The following is a 23,093-nucleotide window of genomic DNA, read 5'->3' as shown; positions in this document are numbered from 1 at the left end:
AAGTCCATGGAAATAGTTTCCCATTTCCATTCCGGAATGGGTAATGGTTGTAGCAGCCCTGCTGGATGCAAATGCTCCGCCTTAATCTGTTGACATTCTAGACATCGCGCTAGATATTCAGCTACCTCCTTCTTCATTTTTGGCCAATAGTATTCCTTCCGAAGTGCGGTGACCATTTTCTGGTATCCTGGATGCCCGGTGTAATGGCTGACATGAAATTCGTCCAGAATCAGTTTTCTAAGACTATCTTCATTGGGTATATACAGCCTTTTATGGAAGTACAGCATTCCTGCATCGTCTAATTCGTATCCCTGTTGTACTTCCTTATCAGAAAGTTGCTGTACCTGCTGTTTAATTTGCTGATAAACAACATCTTGTTCAGCCGCTAATTTTATCTTTTCAAGTAAAGTACTCTGCCATTTACTGACCGAAATTCTGCACACACATTGCACCTTTCGACTCAATGCGTCAGCTACCCGGTTCTCCTTTCCCTTCAAATGCTTAATTTCAAAATCAAACCCACTTAAGAAGTCTGCCCAACGAGCTTGTCTCGTATTTAAGGTGGGTTGGCTGAAATAGCTTGTTAAACTGTGATGGTCTGTCAACAACAGAAATTTTCTTCCCAAAAGGTAATGTCGCCACATTTTCAGTGCATGGATAACGGCTGCCAATTCCAAGTCGTAAGCAGAGTATTTCTGCTCATGTTCCTTTAACTTTCTTGATTCGTATCAGAGCCCAGTTTCAACACTGTGGCCTCAAGAATGACATGTTTCACTGTGCAGGAGCTTACACCATGTATACGTATAAAAGTTAATAAATTAATTAACTGCTGTTTCTGTCTCTTTAGGGGTGAGATACAGGAATATAACAGCTGATAGTTGAGCCAGGAAAAAAGTAGTGCAATGCAAGGAGCCGGCAGCAACCCTCGGGAAAACCCAGAGCTGTGGGTACAGTTGGGTGAGGAAACACGAAGTACCAATCTCGCAATACTGGAAACTGTTCAGGAGTTGAAAAATGAGATGGCACGATTACGAGAAGACAACGTGCGTTTGACAGTAGAACAAGAGAGAATTCTGAAAAGTTTGTCGGACAGGCAGAACCCCCCTTATCTAATCCCAGCGCGGAACAGCAGAGGATGACAGAAGAACAAGACTATCAGTTTGGACCTGAAAATTTAGAAGGTAAGGAGGATCATTCTGATAATGTACCAGAACAGCAAACCTCAAAACGTCAGAGAATGGAGCTGCAGGGAGAATTTCGAAAAATTAAACCCCCACATTTTGATGGAGAACAGGAAGAAGCAGCTGAAGCATGGCTAATAAATATGAACAAATTTTTCAGTTGTACGAGTATGATCATAACTTGAAGGCGCGACTAGCTATCTTCCAGTTACAAGGTAAAGCAACCCTGTGGTGGGAGGAAATCAAGATTGTCAAGGGGGTAAGTGAACGGACCATCACATGGGAGAAGTTTCAGAAATACTTCAAAGAAAGATACCTGACCGAGCGCTTCTACGATGAAAAGGCAAGAGAATTCCATGATTTAAGACTGGGGCAGCAGACTATGGACGAGTTCATTAACCGCTTTACTTCTCTGCTACGTTATGTACCTTATATCAAAGAGGAAAAAGCCAAGGTACAAAGGTTTGTGAGCAGCTTACCTTCATATATAAGAGAGAGGATTGAGTTTGACAATCCTAGGACCATGGATGAGGCTATTCGTAAAGCAAGGATCTGCTACCAACAGAATAAACAGAAGGGGGATGCTTCAAATAAAAAATGGAATGAAAAAAAGAGTAGTCGGATGTTTGGAAACAGCAAAGGAGGTCGCAGTAATGGAGGTAAGGGAGCTGGTAAAGGGTTAAACAGCAGAACTGTAGCGAAACGTGCGCCCCGAGCTAGGCCAATAAGTGAATCTAGAGTAAGTGAACAGCCTGTTAGGCCAGAAGGTGAAGGGATGACCAGACCCCCAGTTCAATGCTGGGGCTGTGGAGGACCTCACTATGTTAAAAACTGCCCACAGCGAAAGGGGACGGACTAGATATCCCAAATTCATGAAGCATCGACCGTTGGGGACGTGGCACGTAGTGTACCAAGGATTAACGCAGCCTTGGAAGACCGCCAAGCGGAATACCAGCCGACTATGGTGGAATTTGAAGGTAAAATTTCAAACCTTTCTATAGCTGTTCTTATTGATCCAGGAGCTACTTTAAGTTATATTAGCCCAAAGATAGTAGAACAGTGTAAGTTACAATCTGAAAAATTCAGAAATCCGTGGTTGGTCCAATTAGCTACAGCAGCCAAGAGACGGGTTTTGGCAAAAATAAATAATTGCTCTTTAACTGTAGCGGGACAGCCAATAGTGGTGGACCTGAACGTACTACCCTTGGGTTCATATGACATCCTGATTGGGATGGATTGGCTGGAGAAACACTGGTCCTTGGTGAACTGCAAGACTAAAACCATTTACTATAAAAATGATCTAGGAGAGCAGCAAGAACTACAAGGGATCAAGCATCCCGTACGGATTCGACCCATTACAGCATCTCAGTTAGCTAAATGCATCAAAAAGAAATGTCAGATTTACGCTATTCAGGTGGGTTACGCAAATCAGAAAGATAAAACTGCTATGTTGGGCAACATCCCGGTGGTGCAAGAATTTGTAGATGTTTTTCCAGAGGAAGTACCAGGATTACCACCTAAAAGAGATGTGGACTTTACCATTGAATTGATTCCGGGGGCAGCACCTGTGTCACGGGCACCATACCGAATGAGCGTACCAGAATTAACATAATTAAAAATGCAACTGCAGGAGCTGCTAGACAAAAATTACATCCGTCCCATTGTATCACCCTGGGGAGCCCCAGTGTTATTTGTCAAAAAGAAAGATGGAACTTTTCGGATGTGTATTGATTATCGTCAGCTGAATAAGCTCACAATCAAAAATAAATATCCTTTGCCCCGGATTGACGAACTTTTTGATCAAGTGAAGGGGGCAACAGTGTTCTCTAAGATCGATCTGCGATCTGGTTATCATCAGATTAGAATTAAAGAGGAAGATATCGCTAAGACAACTTTCAGAACGCGGTATGGGCATTACGAGTTCGTGGTGCTACCTTTCGGTCTGACCAATGCACCTGCTACCTTCATGTGTTTGATGAACAGTGTGTTCCACAGGTTTTTAGATAAATTTGTGTTGATATTCATAGACGATATTCTGATTTACTCCCGATCGAGGAAGGAGCATGAGGAACACCTTAGAGTGGTGCTGCAAACTTTGCGAGAACATCAGTTATATGCAAAGTTTAGTAAGTGTGATTTCTTCCGGGAGGAGATACAATACTTAGGCCATATAATCACCAAGGAGGGGATTGCAGTAGACCCTGAAAAAATAAGGACCATAATGGAATGGCCCATACCAAAGGACGTGGCAGATATTAGGTCCTTTATGGGGCTAGCTGGCTATTATAGAAGGTTTGTGGAAGGTTTTTCAAGGGTAGCATACCCTATCACCTCCTTACAAAAGAAGGGGAAGGTATTTAAGTGGACCTCAGAATGTCAGCGGAGCTTTGAGCAGCTTAAACACTTACTCACCACAGCGCCCATTTTGAGTATAGCTGATCCTAATAAGGATTACGTGGTCTGTACTGACGCGAGCAAAGAAGGTGTGGGAGGAGTGCTGATGCAAGAGGGAAGAGTAATTGCATACGAATCAAGAAAGCTAAAGGAACATGAGCAGAAATACTCTGCTTACGACTTGGAATTGGCAGCCGTTATCCATGCACTGAAAATGTGGCGACATTACCTTTTGGGAAGAAAATTTCTGTTGTTGACAGACCATCACAGTTTAACAAGCTATTTCAGCCAACCCACCTTAAATACGAGACAAGCTCGTTGGGCAGACTTCTTAAGTGGGTTTGATTTTGAAATTAAGCATTTGAAGGGAAAGGAGAACCGGGTAGCTGACGCATTGAGTCAAAAGGTGCAATGTGTGTGCAGAATTTCGGTCAGTAAATGGCAGAGTACTTTACTTGAAAAGATAAAATTAGCGGCTGAACAAGATGTTGTTTATCAGCAAATTAAACAGCAGGTACAACAACTTTCTGATAAGGAAGTACAACAGGGATACGAATTAGACGATGCCGGAATGCTGTACTTTCATAAAAGGCTGTATATACCCAATGAAGATAGTCTTAGAAAACTGATTCTGGACGAATTTCATGTCAGCCATTACACCGGGCATCCAGGATACCAGAAAATGGTCACCGCACTTCGGAAGGAATACTATTGGCCAAAAATGAAGAAGGAGGTAGCTGAATATCTAGCGCGATGTCTAGAATGTCAACAGATTAAGGCGGAGCATTTGCATCCAGCAGGGCTGCTACAACCATTACCCATTCCGGAATGGAAATGGGAAACTATTTCCATGGACTTTATAACCGGGTTGCCTCGAACGAAGAAAAATAATGATTCTATTATGGTGGTAGTGGATAAGTTAAGTAAGGCAGCACACTTCATACCGGTACAATCCACGTATAAAGTTGTGCAAATTGCTCATATTTTCATGCAAAATGTGTTGAAATTGCATGGGCTTCCTAAGGTAATAATCTCGGATCGTGATGTTAAGTTCACATCAACTTTTTGGAGGACATTGTTTGCTGAACTGGGAACACAACTGACTTTATGATTTTAATTAAAAAATAAATAAAAAAATATATATCTATATATATATATATATATATATGTGATTATTAATAAATAAATTAATAAATTACTTTTTAAGCTAACCATTGAAATTATTCTCGTCCTTAACAACCTATTATTTTAACAATAATTATTAAATAATTTAAATAAGTAAGTAAATTATCTTCTTAAACTAACCACTAAAAGTATTTTATTTATTTTTTAATCCTAACTTTTATCTTAATAACCTAATATTATAACTTTAATATATATATATATATATATATATATATATATAAATTAATTAATTAATTTTTAAAACTAAGCATTAAAAATATTTTATGTATTAATATTAAAAATAATAATAATTTTAAATTAATGAATAATAATTTGACCTGGGTCCTAAGGTCAAAATTAGCCGTTGGTCGATTTAGCCGTTGGAGTCTCTGCTCAGACTATTTAACATGCTAAGCTGGATCTGTTTCTTCAACTTGTCCTGACGATGAACCACACTTGTTGGTTCGAAACGCGTCGACAAATGTCTGTCTACATGTGATTTACGCCGAAGTTATTCTTTCAACTATTATGGATCACAGAAGCCTCAATTCAACTATCTCCCAAACTATTTAGAATCTCCACAAACCCTTTTTGGGTATTGGAGATCTCATGCACTTTAGCCTCTCCACCAATTTTCAAGGCTAGAGCACATCCGATGCTACCCCGAATCAACAAATATGTAGGCACCGAGCATTAAGAACCTGTGCCGCAAATATCCAACTGCTTTGTGCCTGCCAAATCACACATCGAGATCTGTTATCCCAAGCCCTGATGATGTGCTTGGGAACTACCAGAAGCCTAGGCATCATCCTGCCAACAAGGACTACTTTCCTCCACACCTCATGCTCCCCTAACGCCTCAAGCTATCCAACTGAAAAAACACCATGTAACTCCCTCTCGATCACCTCCCCAAGTGTAAGCCTAGGGGTGGAACATATGCTACCTCGACAATCAACCATGCCATCCCTAAGTTTGTAACCATCAACTCGTGCACCTACCAAGTGTCTCAACTAGAGAGTCTCCTCTCGGCCCAAGACACGTGGTGTCTCATCCAAGTGCCTAGGGTGCGTCCCTCATGCCCTGCTGCCGAAATGGAGAGTGTCAAAGTGCAACAACCAAAATCTTTGTGACTGTAAGAAGCACTGGAGGATGATTGGTGGGTATGTCCCAAAGAGTATGATCAAGAGTCTGTTGGAATGCTCAAGAGTAATCCTACGGACAACCCTCTCTCCGCCTTGGATCTGCTGATAACTCCCTTGAGGCCTTGCCTCCACTATACATGGTTTCCCAAAATGCTCGACAATGTCGTCATCGATCCTAAGTGAGTTGCGTCCAATGGTACACCTACTGTCCCTGTCCATAAGTCTCCCTACACATGCTCACACGTCACATTACCAATACTGATAGGCTGGTCAGCATAAAAATGCGTATCATTTTTTCATCAGTGGAGAGAATATTCCTGGCAGTTGTGTGAGAGAATACTTTTTGATGGACATATGTTTTTCTCTTACTAAAACCTATTGGCTGGCAGGTTTCTGTCGTCGAGAATAAATTTTATAAATGGATTGGATCCCTTACCATCTAGTTTCTTGTAATTACATAGAAGTGACTTCTAAATTTCATTGAAGATGTCTATTGTAATTTTCATTTACTGTTAACTGACTAAGGGGCCTGTGGATGTGAAGGAGAAAGATTCTGCTGAATTGCAGAGGAAGATTCAGAAGGGGCTAAAGACGATGTCTATTTGCTTTATTGATCCTGTAAGAGCTGAGGAAAGCTTTCAAAAGTTGCATCAAATGAAGGATAACAATATCTTCAAGGCTTTATCACAGTTGCTTGATCCAGAGACAACATTTGCAAATGCTCATGCCATTCGTGTAAGTTGCATCTGTCTTATGGGTCTTGTTCTTTTAATTGACAGTTGGATACAGCTATGGGTTTCAATGGTCTTCTCTTGTTATGTAAATGTACTTAGTAATGATTACAATGAATAAAAGGTCAAGGGACCTAATACCAGACCTTTATATTTTTCACAGGATGATTTGCTCAAGAGAATGGGAGAAAGACATCCACAGCATGAATTTTTGAAAATCCTTTCTTTAAAATGCAGTTATATATTATTTGGCACAGACCATGTGAAAGCTGTCTTAGGGCAGTCCTTAGCCAATAAAATGGCATCAAATCAGAGTCTGCTAAATGCTGGAATTGATCTTCTTCTGGTAGGTAGAATGTAAATGCAATTTGTTAATGGAGATAATGATACAGTTTTGTCAACCTGGGATTAAAGAGCAGAAACTATTTTGTGCTTTTAGCATTGATGTAGGAGTTGCTTTTGTTCTTCCACTCTGTATTTTCACTGGATGTACTCTTTTAGTCCCAATAACCCACTCTTTTGGTTACTCGTTGGACTTTAATAAAATTATCTCGCCTTACTTCTCTAGCTCTGGTCATCAAGATTACATTGATGCTGAAACACTTTATCCCTTGTTTTTAATGTATTTCATGTCCTTATGAATGGGTAATTCATGAGTTTGGGTGTCTATTCAAGTTCTTGTTGCCATTGAAATTTCTACCATTAAAATTGTGTAATAGAGTGTTTGTTTTGTTTTCTCCAGAAAATTGCAAGTTTTTTCCCATTCCTTCTGAAAGGATCTGAAGAAGACTTGTACCGTCTATTTTTGGAAGATGATGAATCCCTTAAAGATAGGGTAGTGCAAATCATAGCAAAGGCAGGCCGTTTCATTCATAACCAACGGTGAGCAAAAGATACTTATGTTGTTTGTCCGACAATTGATTTGGTCATTCACATTCATTGAATTAGTGCAGGCTATTAATGAACAAGGAAATGTGGGAAATGCAGGGGATATTTTGTTATTTTACAGTTACTGAACAAACTTATCACAGATAGAAGGATCTTGTTCCTCTTTCATGTTATCTTATCTGACTCAAGAAAGTATTTGTGGTATTCTAATAATTGTTGCTCTCACTCATTCGTGGATTCAGGACAGGGTCAAGAGGAGTATTAAAAATATTTCTACATATTCTTCCCTATATAATATAAGTAGTATTTTCTCCAAGAAAATGTTGCTATTACTAGTTTCGTAAGTTTTAATATGATTGTAAGACAGTTTGTCTTTAGAGACAATGGTTCCTTTTTCATTTTTCTTTGTAGAGGAAATATCAAAGCAGAGTACTCAAAAGAAATATGCAGATTGTTCGTTGTTTCGGTAGTTTATGCCAAAATTTGAAGACAAATATGGTAAATATAAGCGCACTGTATGAAATATTGTCAAAAAATGATCTAATGTAAATGGATTAAATAAATAGATACACAGGAAATTTGTAACCTAGTTGTAAGAATTATATACTTGTAAATATTGGGAGATCCAGTACGCTATTGGGTTCTGTGACTCTGTCCCTTAGCTATGACAACTCTCAAGTATTTATTACTTTATTGCTTTAATGCAATGAAACATTGTGACATTAATCTTGTTTATTATTGGTCTCAGTTATTCCTAATATTATCAGTATTTAACCCCTGCTTTAATGCTTTAACCCAAGTAATGCAGAAAAATAAGAGTACACCCGGATGGGAGATCTGGAATAAGAACTTTTATTAAAAGGAATTATCAGTACATTGGAGTCGGCGACTTTTTTATTTATATGTTGGGTACTTGATCTACTGAATTCTTCTAACTACCATCACTTAACTAACACTTAACTTTAATGATGGTCACTTAATGCTCATGTGACCTTTATAATGCTCTATTAAATACTGAATTAGATTTCTAATATTACTCTAGTGTTAATACTCCAGCATTAACCCTCAAGATGAAAATAATATTCCATTAACATCTATTGCCCCTTAATACAAAATGAAACTTTTACCTCAACAAAAGATTTACTATGAAATTTGGGACCGCTAATGAGACTACTGCCATCCAGTGAGGCCTCTGGGTAACTAGTTGCAGTGCTTGCTGGTTTGCTAAGATGGTAACTTGGTTACAGGTCATGTCTTAAGCTTCTATTCATCTCCAGATCCGGGTCTCTTCATTGGGGCTTTATATCAGATTGCGATCTTCCTCATTTTGAAGGATGCATGAAGGTGATAGCAATCTTATAACATTGAAAAGTCAATTAAACTGAGCATTATGGCTTCTATGTAGTTTGGTTGGAATCCTGGTTGAGGTGCTAATCAAAATAGGCTGTCTGGAGGCAGTGCTACTGTACTTTCTGGGCAAATTGTTTAATACTGCTTGGCATCATCCTCGGACCTCATCAATTTGAGTGTTTCACTGCTAGCCATCTCAAACCCCAATAATTGCTTCTTAAAGATAGATATGTTCATGTTTGTAGCATCAAAAGTTCTTCTGCTTAGGCTAAGTGTCTAGCATGCAGGAGAGAGTCCTCTTTGGTTGCTTGTTTTATTGTAGCCAGTATTATGATTTCCTTCCTAGGTTTTATCTTAGGAAAAACACATTATGATTAATGTTGGCTATTGGGCTTAAGTTTATAGGGATAAATAATCTAATTATTTAAGTTAGATCTAATCTGAGAATCTCCACTGTTGGTCTAGGTGAGTTAGGATTTAATACTAGCCCTCTATCACTTTGGAGATTTGTAATGTCACAAATGGGAATTTGAACAGTAGATACCAGAAATAAACTTGAACAATTAAATAAACGAAATAGACACATAACCAACAAATACTACACAAATAGATGTCGATAAAATCACTGAGCCATTTTATTAATCCACTGAAAAGAGTACGTTAACATGAAGGAATAGTGGAACCTGAGCTTGCTAAGCAAGTAGAGCAAAACCCATAAAAAGATCTCTAACCCAACTGATGAATGGCTCTAGCAACGATGTAGATGGATCGGTGAGAAGGCTGCTGCAAACCAACTATGGCAAAACTGCTCTCTCCAAACTCCACTGAAGCACTGTGAGATTTCTGAGTGAGATCTCCTCATGGTTATTGGGTTTTCGTCCAACACCCACTAGCACACCCGAGGGTTTCTGTCCTGGGGCTACCAATCAAGTCAACCTCTCATACTAGAAGTAATATCAAATCTAAGATGTCTTCTAATGGCCTCCTCCTCCTCATTTATAAATCTGATGGACCCTTCTAGAACCTTCGATTTTATTATTATTTTAATCATGGAGCACTTTTCTCTCTTTTATTTCAATTAAAATATTCTTTTTAATGTGGGAAAAGGGTAAATTGGCCACCATGTTTCCTTAGGTCACTGAAAATCACTTATAACCATCTCGTCCTGTAAATCTTCTCGTTCTGGTTCCAATGAGCTATTACACTAAGGTGTTTTGCCAAGTATTCCTCTCGAAATGCCACCTTAAGCGTAATTAATTGAGTCAGGCCCATAAATAACTCTATTTTTTGAAAGTTGTTGGAATGCCACGGAATGAAAGGCAAACTGTGTAGATGATGGAATATACCAAGCGAATGCCATTGGACCCCATAAAAACTCCTCAAAACCCCTCCAAAAGCCCGTGGGCCCGCTGATGATGCCAACCTGCACCTATGACTTGTTTGCCCCCAACTCTGAAAGTCCATCGTATGCATGCCATAAGGAATACCAGAAAAAGGAACATTACAAGATTAGGGATTTGGCTCAAGTGAAATTATGAACGAGAACCTAAGGGACATGATGGAGACACGTTAAGAATACAACACATCCGAGGTGTTGGAATTTGAAGTTGGGAGCGATGGCAGTGCGGAGGACTGATCTTGATGGAGGTGAAATCTCGCCAATGACGATCTATGTGATTGGGGCGGGAGGCTTCATCGGTCCACATCTGTGCGAGAAGATGACGCACGAGATGGATCACACAGTTCTCACCATTGATGTTTACAACGACAAGATCCAACATCTCTTGGAGCCTGGTTACCCTTGGTTTGGCCGCACTGAGTTCCTCAGGATAAATATCAAGCATCTAGCCTCGAGGGGCTCATCAAGATGGTGAAATTGGTCTGGTGTGCAGAGAGACTAGGGTTTGCGCAACAGATCTTGTTATGTGGACAAATGCTTGATGTTCAAGGTCGCTGATGAGGACATTAACATTTGTGGGTCTGCTGTGGAACACTAGACGTGATATGTGCTTTGCTGTAAATGTTTTAAGTCAATTTCAGATGGAACCTCGTTATGATCATTGGATAGCTGCAAAGCACATTTTGAGATACCTACGTGGAACTATTCATCAATGCCTAAAATATGATGGGAAGGAGATTCAATTGATAGGTTTTACCGATTCTGATTTGTGTGGCAGTGAGATAGATGGAAGAAGCACTACCAGTGGTTGTTTCAGTTTGGGATCCATAATGATTTCTTGGATGAGTAGAAAACAAGATACAGTTGCTTTGAGTAGTGTTGAAGCCGAATAAATTGCTGCATGTGAAGTGGGAAAAGAAGCAGTTTGGTTAAGAAAGCTTCTATCATAATTGTTTGGAGGGCCATTAGATCCTACAATTATAAACTGTGATAATCAAAGAAACATCAAGATGTCTGAAGAACCCATGTTTCGTGCCAAGACGAAGCATATCATTAACAAGTACCACTATATTAGAAGTTTGGTGCAAGATGGGGTGGTGAAGCTACAATATATTCCGATTGATGAATAAGTAGTTGATGTGTTAACAAAATCTCTTTTGAGTAAGAAGTTCGAATATTTCAGAAGCATGCTTAGACTAGTTGACATTATAGATTTAGTAGATATGGAGAATTGAAGCATCTGGGGCTGAGTGCCTGATGCTTGGGAGGACATCTGGCTGACCTATGTGATGATGTCTAGATCCCGAAGTAGGGACGGTATTGTTGGTCTTGTGCAGCTCCGACCTTGGATACGATACCTAGATCCCTGGGTTGGTGTTAGAGCTGAAGCCTGATGGTACCTATAGTGGCTAAAGCTTGGAACACACCTTAGTCCCACCCGGTTAGATACCTTAGTCAAGTATTTGTAGGTTTTAACCCTGTACAAAAGTTACCTGCAAATGAATTCTTAAAACAGAAAAATATACAATGGCGAGAACATAAAACAAATATACACATATTTTCCCTGGATCCTAAAACTGAGACTACCAGACTGTTTTTTTCATTATATTCCTTTCAATGTTACAATACATATATATACATGCGGAAGAATTCATAAACCCCAATCCATTAACCTTGGATTAGAACATAAACGTAGTTCCCTTGATTGGATCTACAAAATACCATGGGAAGAAAACCATCATGCCCAAAACCATGTTCAAAACCCATGCACAAAACCACGGGTGGGTCTGCCCACCATCTTTGGGTTTGCCCCCCATCCTTGGGTCCGCATAATTTTTTTTCCTGGGGCGCTGCCACGGACCCTGTGTAGGGGTGCTACCACCCCCCTACAAACCCCTTGACAGGGGGGGCTGCCATCCCCCCTATGACCCCTCGCTGCACCTGACACAACGTACAACACGTGGGCCTGGTCGTGGAAAGAATATAACACACACCCAACAATACCTAATCTTTAGCACTGCGTGTGCTGTGACTCTTCATAGATCATATCGTTTTGAGTTCATCTTTGTACCTATATATATGTGTGTATAATTATGAATACCTCCCTAGTTAAGAGGAAGTGTTGAAGAATGTAACTAGTGTCGGTATTCATAATTGTATTTGTGTCATGATGTAAACAAAATTTTTAGTGTGAAAGAAAAGTTATTTTGAAGCATGGGTTCCATGCTCTTTCATTTATTTTCTAGGTCATAGCATCTGTTGAAGGTTTCTAGGTTTAGCCTTGAGTCATAAGAGTCATTGTCACATTTATTAGACCCTTCTTGGGCATTTGTATCATGTAAAGAAAACTATTTTCCAGTCAAAAGTGTCATTTGTCGCCTCCTCACCAAGTCGACCCAGATTAGGGCTATTCGACCCAACAGAAGTAGTATAAATAGAAGAGGAGTTCAACTCATTTGGCACACACTCAACAAGTTCGATATACAAGAGAAAGAGGACGAAAATGAAGAGCAAATTGCAGGAAAGAAGACCTAATTCAAGGAAGAAGCAAAATCGAAGTTTGGAGCACTCTCTCTCTCACATGTGCGAGTTTTCTAGGGTTTCTAGGCAAGTTGCAAGGGCCAAAATTTATGAAGTAGCTGCAGGTCTGAAAGACTGTAGCTGGGGCTAAAATTTTGGATTGAAGTTTCATTTGAGAAGCTGACACTTTGAGACTTTGGCAAAGTTCATCTACTTGAAGGAAGGGCTAACTTGGTGATTGGAGGTCTTTGTCTAGGTCAAAGGGTCTTGGATTGTCTCATTTGAATCTACTAGTGGAAGAGTTTGACTGGGTTTTCCCCTTGATAGGGGTTTTGCTTTTGCTGAGTGCCTATATCTTGTGATCTTCATGCACTTTTGATTTAGTAATTTCTTGATAAAAGATAACGTAATAAAGAAGAAAAATAAGCCAACACACATCACAAGTAATTATCAAGAAAGGGGGAATCAAACCCAAATATTTACATGCCTTGATTTTTCGACGCTCATGTGTTGGAATCTTAGGGTTGTGGGGGAGCGCCCCCTCCCCCCCCCCCAAACGTACCCGCTTCCAATTTGCGCTCCGAGCGGGAGCTAGTCGGGAGCGCACTCCCAAAAGTGCTCTCGACAAAAAAAAACGCTCCCTGTTTTTTTCGGGAGTGTTCGCTCCTTGACTGCTCTCATACGCTCTGGGAACGTTTTTTCAGAGGAGGGAGCGATCGAGAGCGATCTAGAGGAGGGAGCGGTTGGGGAGCGATCGCTCTTGACCGCTCCCCTCTTTGAAAACACTCCCATCCAAAAAAGACGCACGACTGAGAGAGAGGGCGACGACCAACGGCGGAGGAGGAGAGAGGAAAGGGAGGATAAAGGGAGGGAGGAAAGGGAGGAAAAGGGGAGGGGGAAAGGAATAAATAGACCCTCCCCCCTCCCGATTATTCACTTCATCCATTGAGGGAAAGTGGAGCAAGAGAGAGTTTGGGGCTTGAGCAAGAGAGAGTTTAGGGCTTGAAGAGAGGAGCTTGAGGAGCTTGCAAGGGGAGATTGGAGCTTGGGATTGAAGGCCAAAGAGGTAGGATCTACACTCTAATCTAGCATTTTTTTTATGTTTATTGCTAAATAAATATTTATTTTTTCTCTATTTTCCATTCCAATTCCTCCATTTTTTTTGCAGACTCAAAACTTCAAAGTTCAGACATCATGGTTATATGGCTTGACATTTTCTTCTTCTTGGTTTCTTTTTTGGTTATTATGGTGTTGGAGAGTAGAAGGAGGAGGGTTGATCAAGAAGAGGATGAAGAAGTGGGTTATAGTGGATTTGATGGAAACCCCGAAGAGGAGTACCTTGGTGAGGACGAAGAGAGTGAACATGATTCATCCCAAAAAACTAAACAAGACCAAAACCCATTGTGGAAATATGTTTCTAGGCTTGAAGGAGGGAAAGGGGGTGGAACCACTAAATTTGATTTCCCCCATTGCAACAAAACTTACACAGGTTCATACACCCGTGCTAAAAGGCACCTCTGTGGGAAAGGTCATGGGATGAAGATAAACCAATAGGAATCAAAACTTGTGCAAGTGTGTTAGCGACAGATAGAGCCAAATACATAAGGGAAGAGGAGGAAGCCCGATACAAATTTAAAAAATCAAAGGGTTTCTTTGAACATAACTCACAATCACATCAACATGCACAAAGAACTCCTTCAACATCCTCCCATGGCAGTGGATATGGAGGCACATGACCAAACATCTCTTTAAGGCATAGAACCATATCAGATTTCCTTGATGAATGGTGTAGGAATGATGTGGATTCAAAAAATTATCGGTTTCTCTATGCATGTGGGATACCATTTAATGTTCTTCGCTCACCTTATTGGCATGAAATGGTTTCTTGCCATAAATGATGCCCCTAAAGGATACAAGAGCCCTGGGTATGACAAGGCTAGAACCGTTGGACTTGATCATGAAAAAGAAAAAATATCACATTCTTTGAGTAGAATGACAAATTCTTGGACTGAGCATGGGTTGTCCATTGTATTTGATTGATGGACAAATGTAAAGGGCAAGCCATTGATAACTGTTCTTGTCGTGTTTGTTAGTGGTGCCAACTTTCTTACAGCATATGATTACTCAGAGAAGTTCAAGATTGACATCAACATTGCAGAACCATTACTTGAAACAATTGAACGTATTGGGCCATACACTGTCATCCAAGTCATCACTGATAACGCTGCTAATTGTAAGGTAGCGAGAGCAATTATTGAGGATAAATACCCCAACATATTTTGGTTTGGGTGTTTGGTTCACACAATGAACCTTTTGATGCATGATATTATTAAGAACAAAAACCAACAATACAAATGGATTGGTGATTTGTACAAGAGAGGCAAACAAATGATAAAATTTATTACAAATCATAGCAATACCCATGGGCTTTTCTGCAGTCAGTCAAGATTGGAGCCGTTGAAGATTGCGAAGGCTAGATTTGCCAGCTATTACCTCACCTTCAGGCGCCTTTTGAAGGTAAGAGAGTCATAGGCTAGCATGGTATCAAGTCCACATTGGCAAGTATTAAAGGAAAGGGCTACAAATGTAGCTGACAAGCAAGGTTTTGAACAGGTGGAGGAGACCGCTCTTGATGGTCTATTTTGGGCACGTATGAGGCAAGTATTGGAATTCACCAAACCCATTTATAACATGATTCGTTTTGCAGATACAAATAAACCAGTTATTGGGTAGGTGTATGAGCAGATGGATACCATGTTGGGGCAAATCAAAGATATTGTTCAGAAAGATGATCCCAACTTGTATACTCTAATTCACAATTGTGTGTGTACACGGTGGCATAAACATAATGTTCCACTACATGCCTTGGCGTATATCCTTATGCCAAAATACTACTCTCCATCTTGGTTGGGCCAACCTGCACCTGGGGGTGGGGTTAGGGTCAAACCCCATACTGATCCAGAGGTATCTACAGGATATATGCAAGCATTAGACAAGTTGGTAGCTGACAGGGAGGAGTGTGCTAATCTGCGTCCTGAATTAGGCAGATACTTCAGTTGCGCTGGTTTGTTTGGTTCTTTGCATGCAGTGGAAGATAGAGACAAATTGATGCTCTCACATGCTGGGAAGCATATGGCGGCATGGGACTTTTGCCAAAATTGGCAAAACAATTTCTCTCACAAGTTGTAAATACTTCTTCTGCAGAAAGGTGTTGGAGCACCTACAACTTCATACATAATGTGAGAAGAAACAGACTCAATAAAAACCGGGCAGAAAGCTTGGTTTATGCGCACTACAACTTGAAGTTGTTTAGTCATTATTGTGATCGGGTTTATGAGGATCCAATATATAAAATTTGGGACAACCACCCAGAGGATGATTATTTGGAGGATGGCACTATACATCTTGAAGATCTGGAAGCAGTACTTATGAGAGATGAAGATGAAGCAACAACTATGCCACCCCCACCATCCAGTAGCAATGCTAGTGCTCGAGCTCCAAGTCTTGTTCCTTTACTGCTGCCGCCTCCATGTACATCCTCACGTGGAGGGCATGTGCCTTCTAGTTCTGGTCATGGGATTGTGCGGGAGGAGACTCCTAGAAGACAACCACGACCTGCTTAGAAATTAGACATTTCTTGTGGTGGCAAGGGGAAACTGTAGATGATGGATTTACTTGTCTTTTTTGGTTTCTAGTAGTTTTAATAACTGTTGACTCTTTCATATTTATTACGATATTTTTTCTGAACAATATATGACAATTTAAGTTTGAAGTTTGAAGTTGGCAATTATAACTCATTGGTAATGAATTATGAATATGATGCTTCGTGAAAGTTGTTTCATTTCATGTTAGATATTTTGTGTTGTAATGGTTACACTTAGCTTACAAGTACAACTTTGGTGATCAATTATGATAAATGTTATATATTGAATTTTGAAAGCTTGAAACTTTAAGAGATGAATCATGAGACTCAATATGTTGTATGTTACTAACTTGTGGACATGGTTGATGAAGATTATAACTTCTAGATGATTGTTGTTATATGGTTCAATCTATGTTTTTTTATGCTTTTTATATCTAATTCCTCATTCTACATGCTTTTGTTGACATATATGCATCAAAATACAAAAAATATAAGAAATATATATATTATATAAAAAACGCTCTCGGAATCGCTCCCAAACTGGGAGCTTCTAAAAATGTCGCTCCCACTCCCGCTTCTGCTCCCACTGCAAGCTGTTTGGTTGTGGAATCTCTTTTGTGAGCTATTTGGACACGTGCTGGATACCATCGTGATCTGCTGTGACAACCAGAGTGGGATTTGATTTTTGAGGAATCTTGTGTTCTATGATCGCTCCATGCATATAGACATCAGGTACCACTTTATCTGGGATATGGTACAACGGGGAGCAAGAAGGCTCCAACACTCTGGGACTAATGTATAGGTCACCGATATTCAGATGAATCCCCTGGGAAAGGTCAAATTCTTGACTTTCCGAGAATGACTAGGAGTCGTGGAGAGACTCTCTCCTGAAGGTCCTATATGATATGGACACTGAGCTCTGGAAGCTTCGGGGGGCTTGGGGGCACTTCTTGGAGCGATGAGCAACCATAGGGTGAGTGGTTCAACCTTCCCCTAGTGGTGTGCCATGTAGGCAGGATGAGTGGTTCATCCTTCTCTTGCCGAGATACAATCATACAGTGAGTGGTTCAGCCTTCCCCTGGGATACCCCATGGCGACATGTAGGCAGGATGAGTGGTTCATCCTTCTCCTGCTGAGACATCCTACCCATGCAGTCTGGGACTCATGCGAAGTACCTCTCATCTGGCCAATGAGTAGGGAAATGAAGATAGGGACCATAGTAGTACCGATAGACGCATTGTGTAACTACCATACTCCCTATGCTAGGATGATATTGATCTGGGATCAATTGGAACTGTCTTTGGGTCAGTAAGAGTGATATAACTCACTCTCTTTTGGAACTGATTTTGGATAAGTAAGAGTGGTATGACACTCTCCTTTTTGGAACTGATTTCAGATCAGTAAGAGTGATATAACTCACTCTCTTTTGGAACTGAATTTGGATCAGTAAGAGTGGTATGATACACTCTCTTTTTGCAATTGATTTCGGATCAGTAAGAGTGGTATGAGACACTCTCTTTATGGGACTGACTTCAGGTCAATAGAGAATGGTATGGTACATTCTCGATCACTTCATCTTCTTCATAGTTCAACAGAGCAGAGCAGTGCAGGGCACTAATGGTAGAGATAGTACGGACTGCCAGATGGATTAGTAGACGGAGTTCTCCCTAGTGGAGAGAGAGTGTTAAAATTGGAAACTAGGGCCAAACTCCATGTGGGTCTTCTTATTTATGGCAGCTAATATTTTTCTTGGATTCCTCTCGTCGAGAGGTGTAGGATTGATCTAAAGATCATCCGATACTGACATGTAGTCATGGACATATGAATTTATTTGTGTTATGTGACAGTTCGTCAAGGTCGACCAACAACCAAATTACCCCCACTTGTCCTCCACGTTTTACTATAAATAGAGGTGGTCTTCAAGTTATTTTGACGCACACTCTTGTGATCTCTCACTTCATTCTGTTTTGGGTTTAGATGAAGGAGAGATCTAGAGGGAGTGCCTTAGGCTCTACGCTGCCCTAATGAAGAAGCCCTAACGCAGTCAATAAAGAAGCCTTAACGTAGTCTTGGAGGAGTCTTACAAGCAACCATGAAAGAGTCTAACACGCTGGCCTAATGATGCCCTAGTCTAATATGCAGTCATGAAGGCTAGATCCTAATGCTGTCATGAAGGACATCCCTTAACTCGGTCATGGAGGAGTCTAAGAAAGGCTCCTACGCTGTCCTAAAGAAGGCCCTTCTACGCAGCAAGGAGAAGCCTTAAATACGCTGCCAAAGGATGCTCTAAAAGAGCCCTAGCTGCAGTTCACACAGCTAACCCTAGCCGCAGAGGAAGAAGATACCTAGCCACTGTAAAAGGGAGCTTTTATAAGCAACAAGAGGAGACTTGTTTACGCAGCAAAGAGATATCTATGGGACCTTCCATCCGCTATCTAAGGAAGCTCTAAAAGAGCCCTTGCCGCAGGTCAGAAAGTCACCTAATCTATACGCTGTCTGGTTATAATCAAAGAGGTTTATATGTAGCAAGAAAAGGCACTCACACGCAGCAAAGGGGAGGCTTCTATACATAGCAATTGAGGGTGCCTTAAGACGCTGTAAGGAAAGACAACTAAAAGTAATCATATCACAACTTAGAGGATATGTCCTTATGCCACATTGCTATAGGTGACATCGTGGCTCATTTGAGATCTGTTTTGGGCATGTTGACGTTGTTCTTGAGGGGCAGAACTACAACGAATAAATACCCTAACCAGTCACCATGTTATGCATCAAGTGACTATGTCGTAGAAGTGTGGTGACTGTGCCGTAATAAGGCTGATCTCAGGTCTAGTGCAGGCTCAGAGAGAAGGTCAATCAAGTCTGTCTAAGAAGATCTCTTAGGAGAAGATTGGAAGACATTGCTGTTCAAGGATAAAGATAGCTAGGTACTGTGTGTAGACCTTGCTGCTAGGCTAGGTCGCAGGCCATAGCCAGCAACATAGATTGTGTTACGAGTTGTACAAGTAAGTCTTGCAAGTATGGCAGTGCGGAAACCTCAACATGGATCATGACTGTATCAAGGATGAGAACTGATGTTTGATGCACCATCTCATGTAGTAGTGACAACTAGTACTGCAGGAGAAGGACAACATTCTGGAAGATGTAGCATGATTGGATGCAACATGGTTAGATGCAACATGGTTGGATGTAGCATGGTGTTGGATGCAGTATGGTGATGGAGTCACCTTGGAGAATCAGTTGAAGAAGTATGCCTTCACTTGAGTTTAGATCTGCATTCCTTGTCATAAGATCTACAAACTCACAATGTCATCTTCATGGTGAAGATCTCTGCTCTTATCTTGTCAAGTCAAAGTGTTGACTTCTGATGTATATGTACTATATCTCTCTCTGGTGAACTATTGAAGAATATAAGAAGAATTGATCAAGGGTTCCCCACATTGGGGTTTGTCCCTGGCTGGTGCCACATCTTGTGTCCTCTTGTCTTGGATTTTTTTATGCGATTTATGTTTATGTTCTATATGAACTTTACTATCATGCTGATGTGATTTCTAATCTGAATATTGTCATCGGGCTATTATGGAAAAATTGAAGTAAATTGCGCTAAGTGTAGAACATACCTAAAATTAACATGGTATCAGAGCTGAGGCGAAGACAAAGCCCAAGAAGAGTGAAAGGGCAATCATCGAAGATAGTTGGACAAGGTCAAAAAGGCTTAATGGGTTCCTCATCCCACTTCAAATTCACCAAGGGTGAAGTTGAAGCAAAGAAGATTATTAGAGTGGCGCAGTGGAAGCATTTGGTGGCCTACTTAAAGGTCACTTCAATGGGAAGTCCGGATCTATGGGTGGAAAGAAAGGAAGATGCCTTGCTTGCAATAAGTTTGGCCATTATGCGAGGCAGTGTCCAAAATAGAAGGGACAAATCACATGATGATGATCACAATCATTCTAGGGGCATCTTTAATGATCAGAGGAATGACAGGTACAATGGTAAAGGAAAAGGGAATGCAGGTCATCAAGGAAATGGGCGACTCTTCAAGGAAAGCAAGGAACTCCAGTGGTGCTTCAAGGCACTTCATTGGATACAAGGAAGCTCTCTAATCTGATAGAGAAGGAGACAATCATGGAGATTTTTCTTGGAGACGATGCTAGCTATCCCGGAAAGGGTGTAGGGAATGCTACCCTTCAATTGAAAGAGGGGAGCACGATTCATTTACAAGAAGTTCTTTATGTACTTGATCTCAAAAGGAACCTGGTGTCCATTTCGGCAATGGAAGTCAAAGGTTTCAAGGTGGCATTCTTCGATGGAAAGGTACGTGCTTAAAAGGAATTTTCAAGATGCTTTTATTCTTGGGTTCAGGGTTGGCAATTTGTATCAAGTTGCATGAAGTCCATTCGGGACCATGTCATGTGGCACATCTCTTCTATGGCACCAGAGGTTTGCCCATCTTCATTGTAGGGCCCTACCCGATGTGAATCAGATGGTGACAGGGATGCCTGAATTCAAGGAAGAGCATGAAGGTATATGTCCGAGATGTACCTAAGGAAATATTACAAGGGGACTATTCCCCTCATGTAATAGCAAGACCACAGATTTGAAACAACCCAAGGGGTTTTGAGATTCATGTTTGGGAGTCTCATGTATGCAGGTTGAAGAAAGCTCTCTATAGTTTTAAGCAAGCACCCCGGGTTTGGTATGAGAGGATTGATAGCTATCTGATGAAGCTGAGATTCACTAGGAGTGAAGCTGATCCAAACCATTGCTTTAAGGTTGTGGGTGATAAACCTCTCATACTGGTACCTTATGAGGATGACCTCTTTCTGACAGGTGCAGACCCTCTCATTTGCAAAAGTAAGAGGTAGTTGGAATCCGGATTTGGAATGGTGAACTGCAAGCCGTGACTGCCTTGATGAAGCCTAAATTTAAGAAGTTATGCTGTAGTGATACCGCACCTGATTTGGGAAATGCCTCTGAGTTTCATAAACTCATACTAGCATTGATGTTCTTGTTGAACTCCCATCTGGATATATGTTTTGCAGTTAGCATCTTGAGCTCATATATGGTTGAGCCTCACTGGATTGGTGCCAAGAATCATTTGAGATATCTGTAGGGCACAATCTCTCATGGATTGAGATACACTGTCGGAAATGTGAAACTACATGATTATTTTGATGCTGATTAGGCAGGCAGTGTGGAGGATCGCAAGAGCACTTCTGGGTGTTGGTTCTCTTTGGGTTCTGCTTCGATATCCTGGATGAGCAGGAAGTAGAGGTCGGTATCTTTGAGCACCGCTGAGGCTGAATACATAGCTGTGAGTATGATCTTGTGTCAAGCTGTCTGGTTGTGGAAGCTCTTCTGTGAGTTGTTTGGACACGTGCTGGATACCATCGTGATTTGCCGTGACAACCAGAGTGGGATTCAATTGTTGAGGATCCCGTGTTATATGATCGCTCCAAGCATATAGAGTCAATGGGGAGTAGAGCAAGAAGGGGAGTAGAGCAAGAAGGCTCCAACACTCTGGGACTGATGTATAGGTCGCCGATATTCAGATGAAGCCCCTAGGAAAGGTCAAATTCTTGACTTTCCGAGAACGACTAGGAGTCGTGGAGAGACTCTCTCCTAAAGGTCATGTATGATATGGACACTGAGCTCTAGGAGCTCTGGGGGGCTTGGGGGTACTTCTTGGAGCGATGAGCTACCATAGGGTGAGTGATTCAACCTTCCCCTAGTGGTCTGCTATGTAGGCAGGATGAGTGGTTCATCCTTCTCCTGTCGAGACACAATCATAGGGTGAGTGGTTCAGCCTTCCCCTAGTGATTTGTTGTGTACAGGGTGAGTGGTTCAACATTCCCCTAGTGATTTTTTGTGTACATGGTGAGTGGTTCAACCTTCCCCTGGGATAACCCATGGCGACATGTAGGCAGGATGAGTGGTTCATCTTTTTCTTGCTGAGACATCCTACCCATGTAGTCTGGGACTCATGGGAAGTACCTCTCATCTGGCCAGTGAGTAGGGAAACGAGGAGAGGCACCATAGTAGTACCAATGGACGTATCGTGTAACTACCGTACTCCCTATGCTAGGATGATATTGATCTCGGATCAATTGGAACTGACTTCGGGTCAATAAGAGTGAAATAACTCACTCTCTTTTGGAACTGATTTCGGATCAGTAAGAGTGGTATGACACACTCTCTTATTTGGAACTGATTTCGGATCAGTAAGAGTGATATAACTCACTCTCTTTTGGAACTGATTTTGGATCAGTAAGAGTGGTATGATACACTCTCTTTTTGGAACTGATTTCAGATCAGTAAGAGTGGTATGAGACACTCTCTTTATGGGACTGACTTCGGGTCAGTAGAGAATGGTATGATACATTCTCGATCACTTCATCTTCTTCATAGTTCAGCAGAGCAGAGCAGTGCAGGGCAATGATGGCAGAGATAGTACAGACTGGCAGATGGATTAGCAGATGGAGTTCTCCCTAGTTGAGAGGGAGTGTTAAAATTGGCAACTATGGCCAAACTCCATGTGGGTCTTCTTATTTATGGAAGCTGATATTTTTCTTGGATTCCTCTTGTTGAGAGGTGTAGGATTGATCTAAAGATCATCCGATTCTGACATGTATTCATGGAGATATGAATTTATTTGTGTTACATGACAATTCATCAAGGTCG

At 41.0% G+C, this 23,093-nt stretch overlaps 1 protein-coding gene across 1 annotated transcript; it reads left to right on the top strand.

Moving 5' to 3' along the window:
- The first annotated feature begins 5,875 nt into the window (after positions 1–5,875).
- Positions 5,876–7,520, top strand: LOC149142163 (sister chromatid cohesion protein PDS5 homolog A-like). The gene is made up of 4 exons (XM_089448135.1): positions 5,876–6,077; positions 6,425–6,616; positions 6,776–6,958; positions 7,355–7,520. The coding sequence occupies exons 1-4, from the start codon at positions 6,042–6,044 to the stop codon at positions 7,496–7,498; spliced, it is 555 nt and encodes a 184-aa protein (XP_089304261.1). The 5' UTR covers positions 5,876–6,041; the 3' UTR covers positions 7,499–7,520.
- Positions 7,521–23,093: the final 15,573 nt, after the last annotated feature.

Source organism: Pinus tabuliformis, chromosome X (genome assembly GCF_031772625.1).
Source record: "Pinus tabuliformis cultivar Carrire ecotype Pingquan chromosome X, CPIR1, whole genome shotgun sequence".
Lineage (NCBI taxonomy): Eukaryota > Viridiplantae > Streptophyta > Pinopsida > Pinales > Pinaceae > Pinus > Pinus tabuliformis.
Note: the sequence above shows the minus strand (reverse complement) of the source record. Positions and strands in the feature narration are given on the sequence as shown.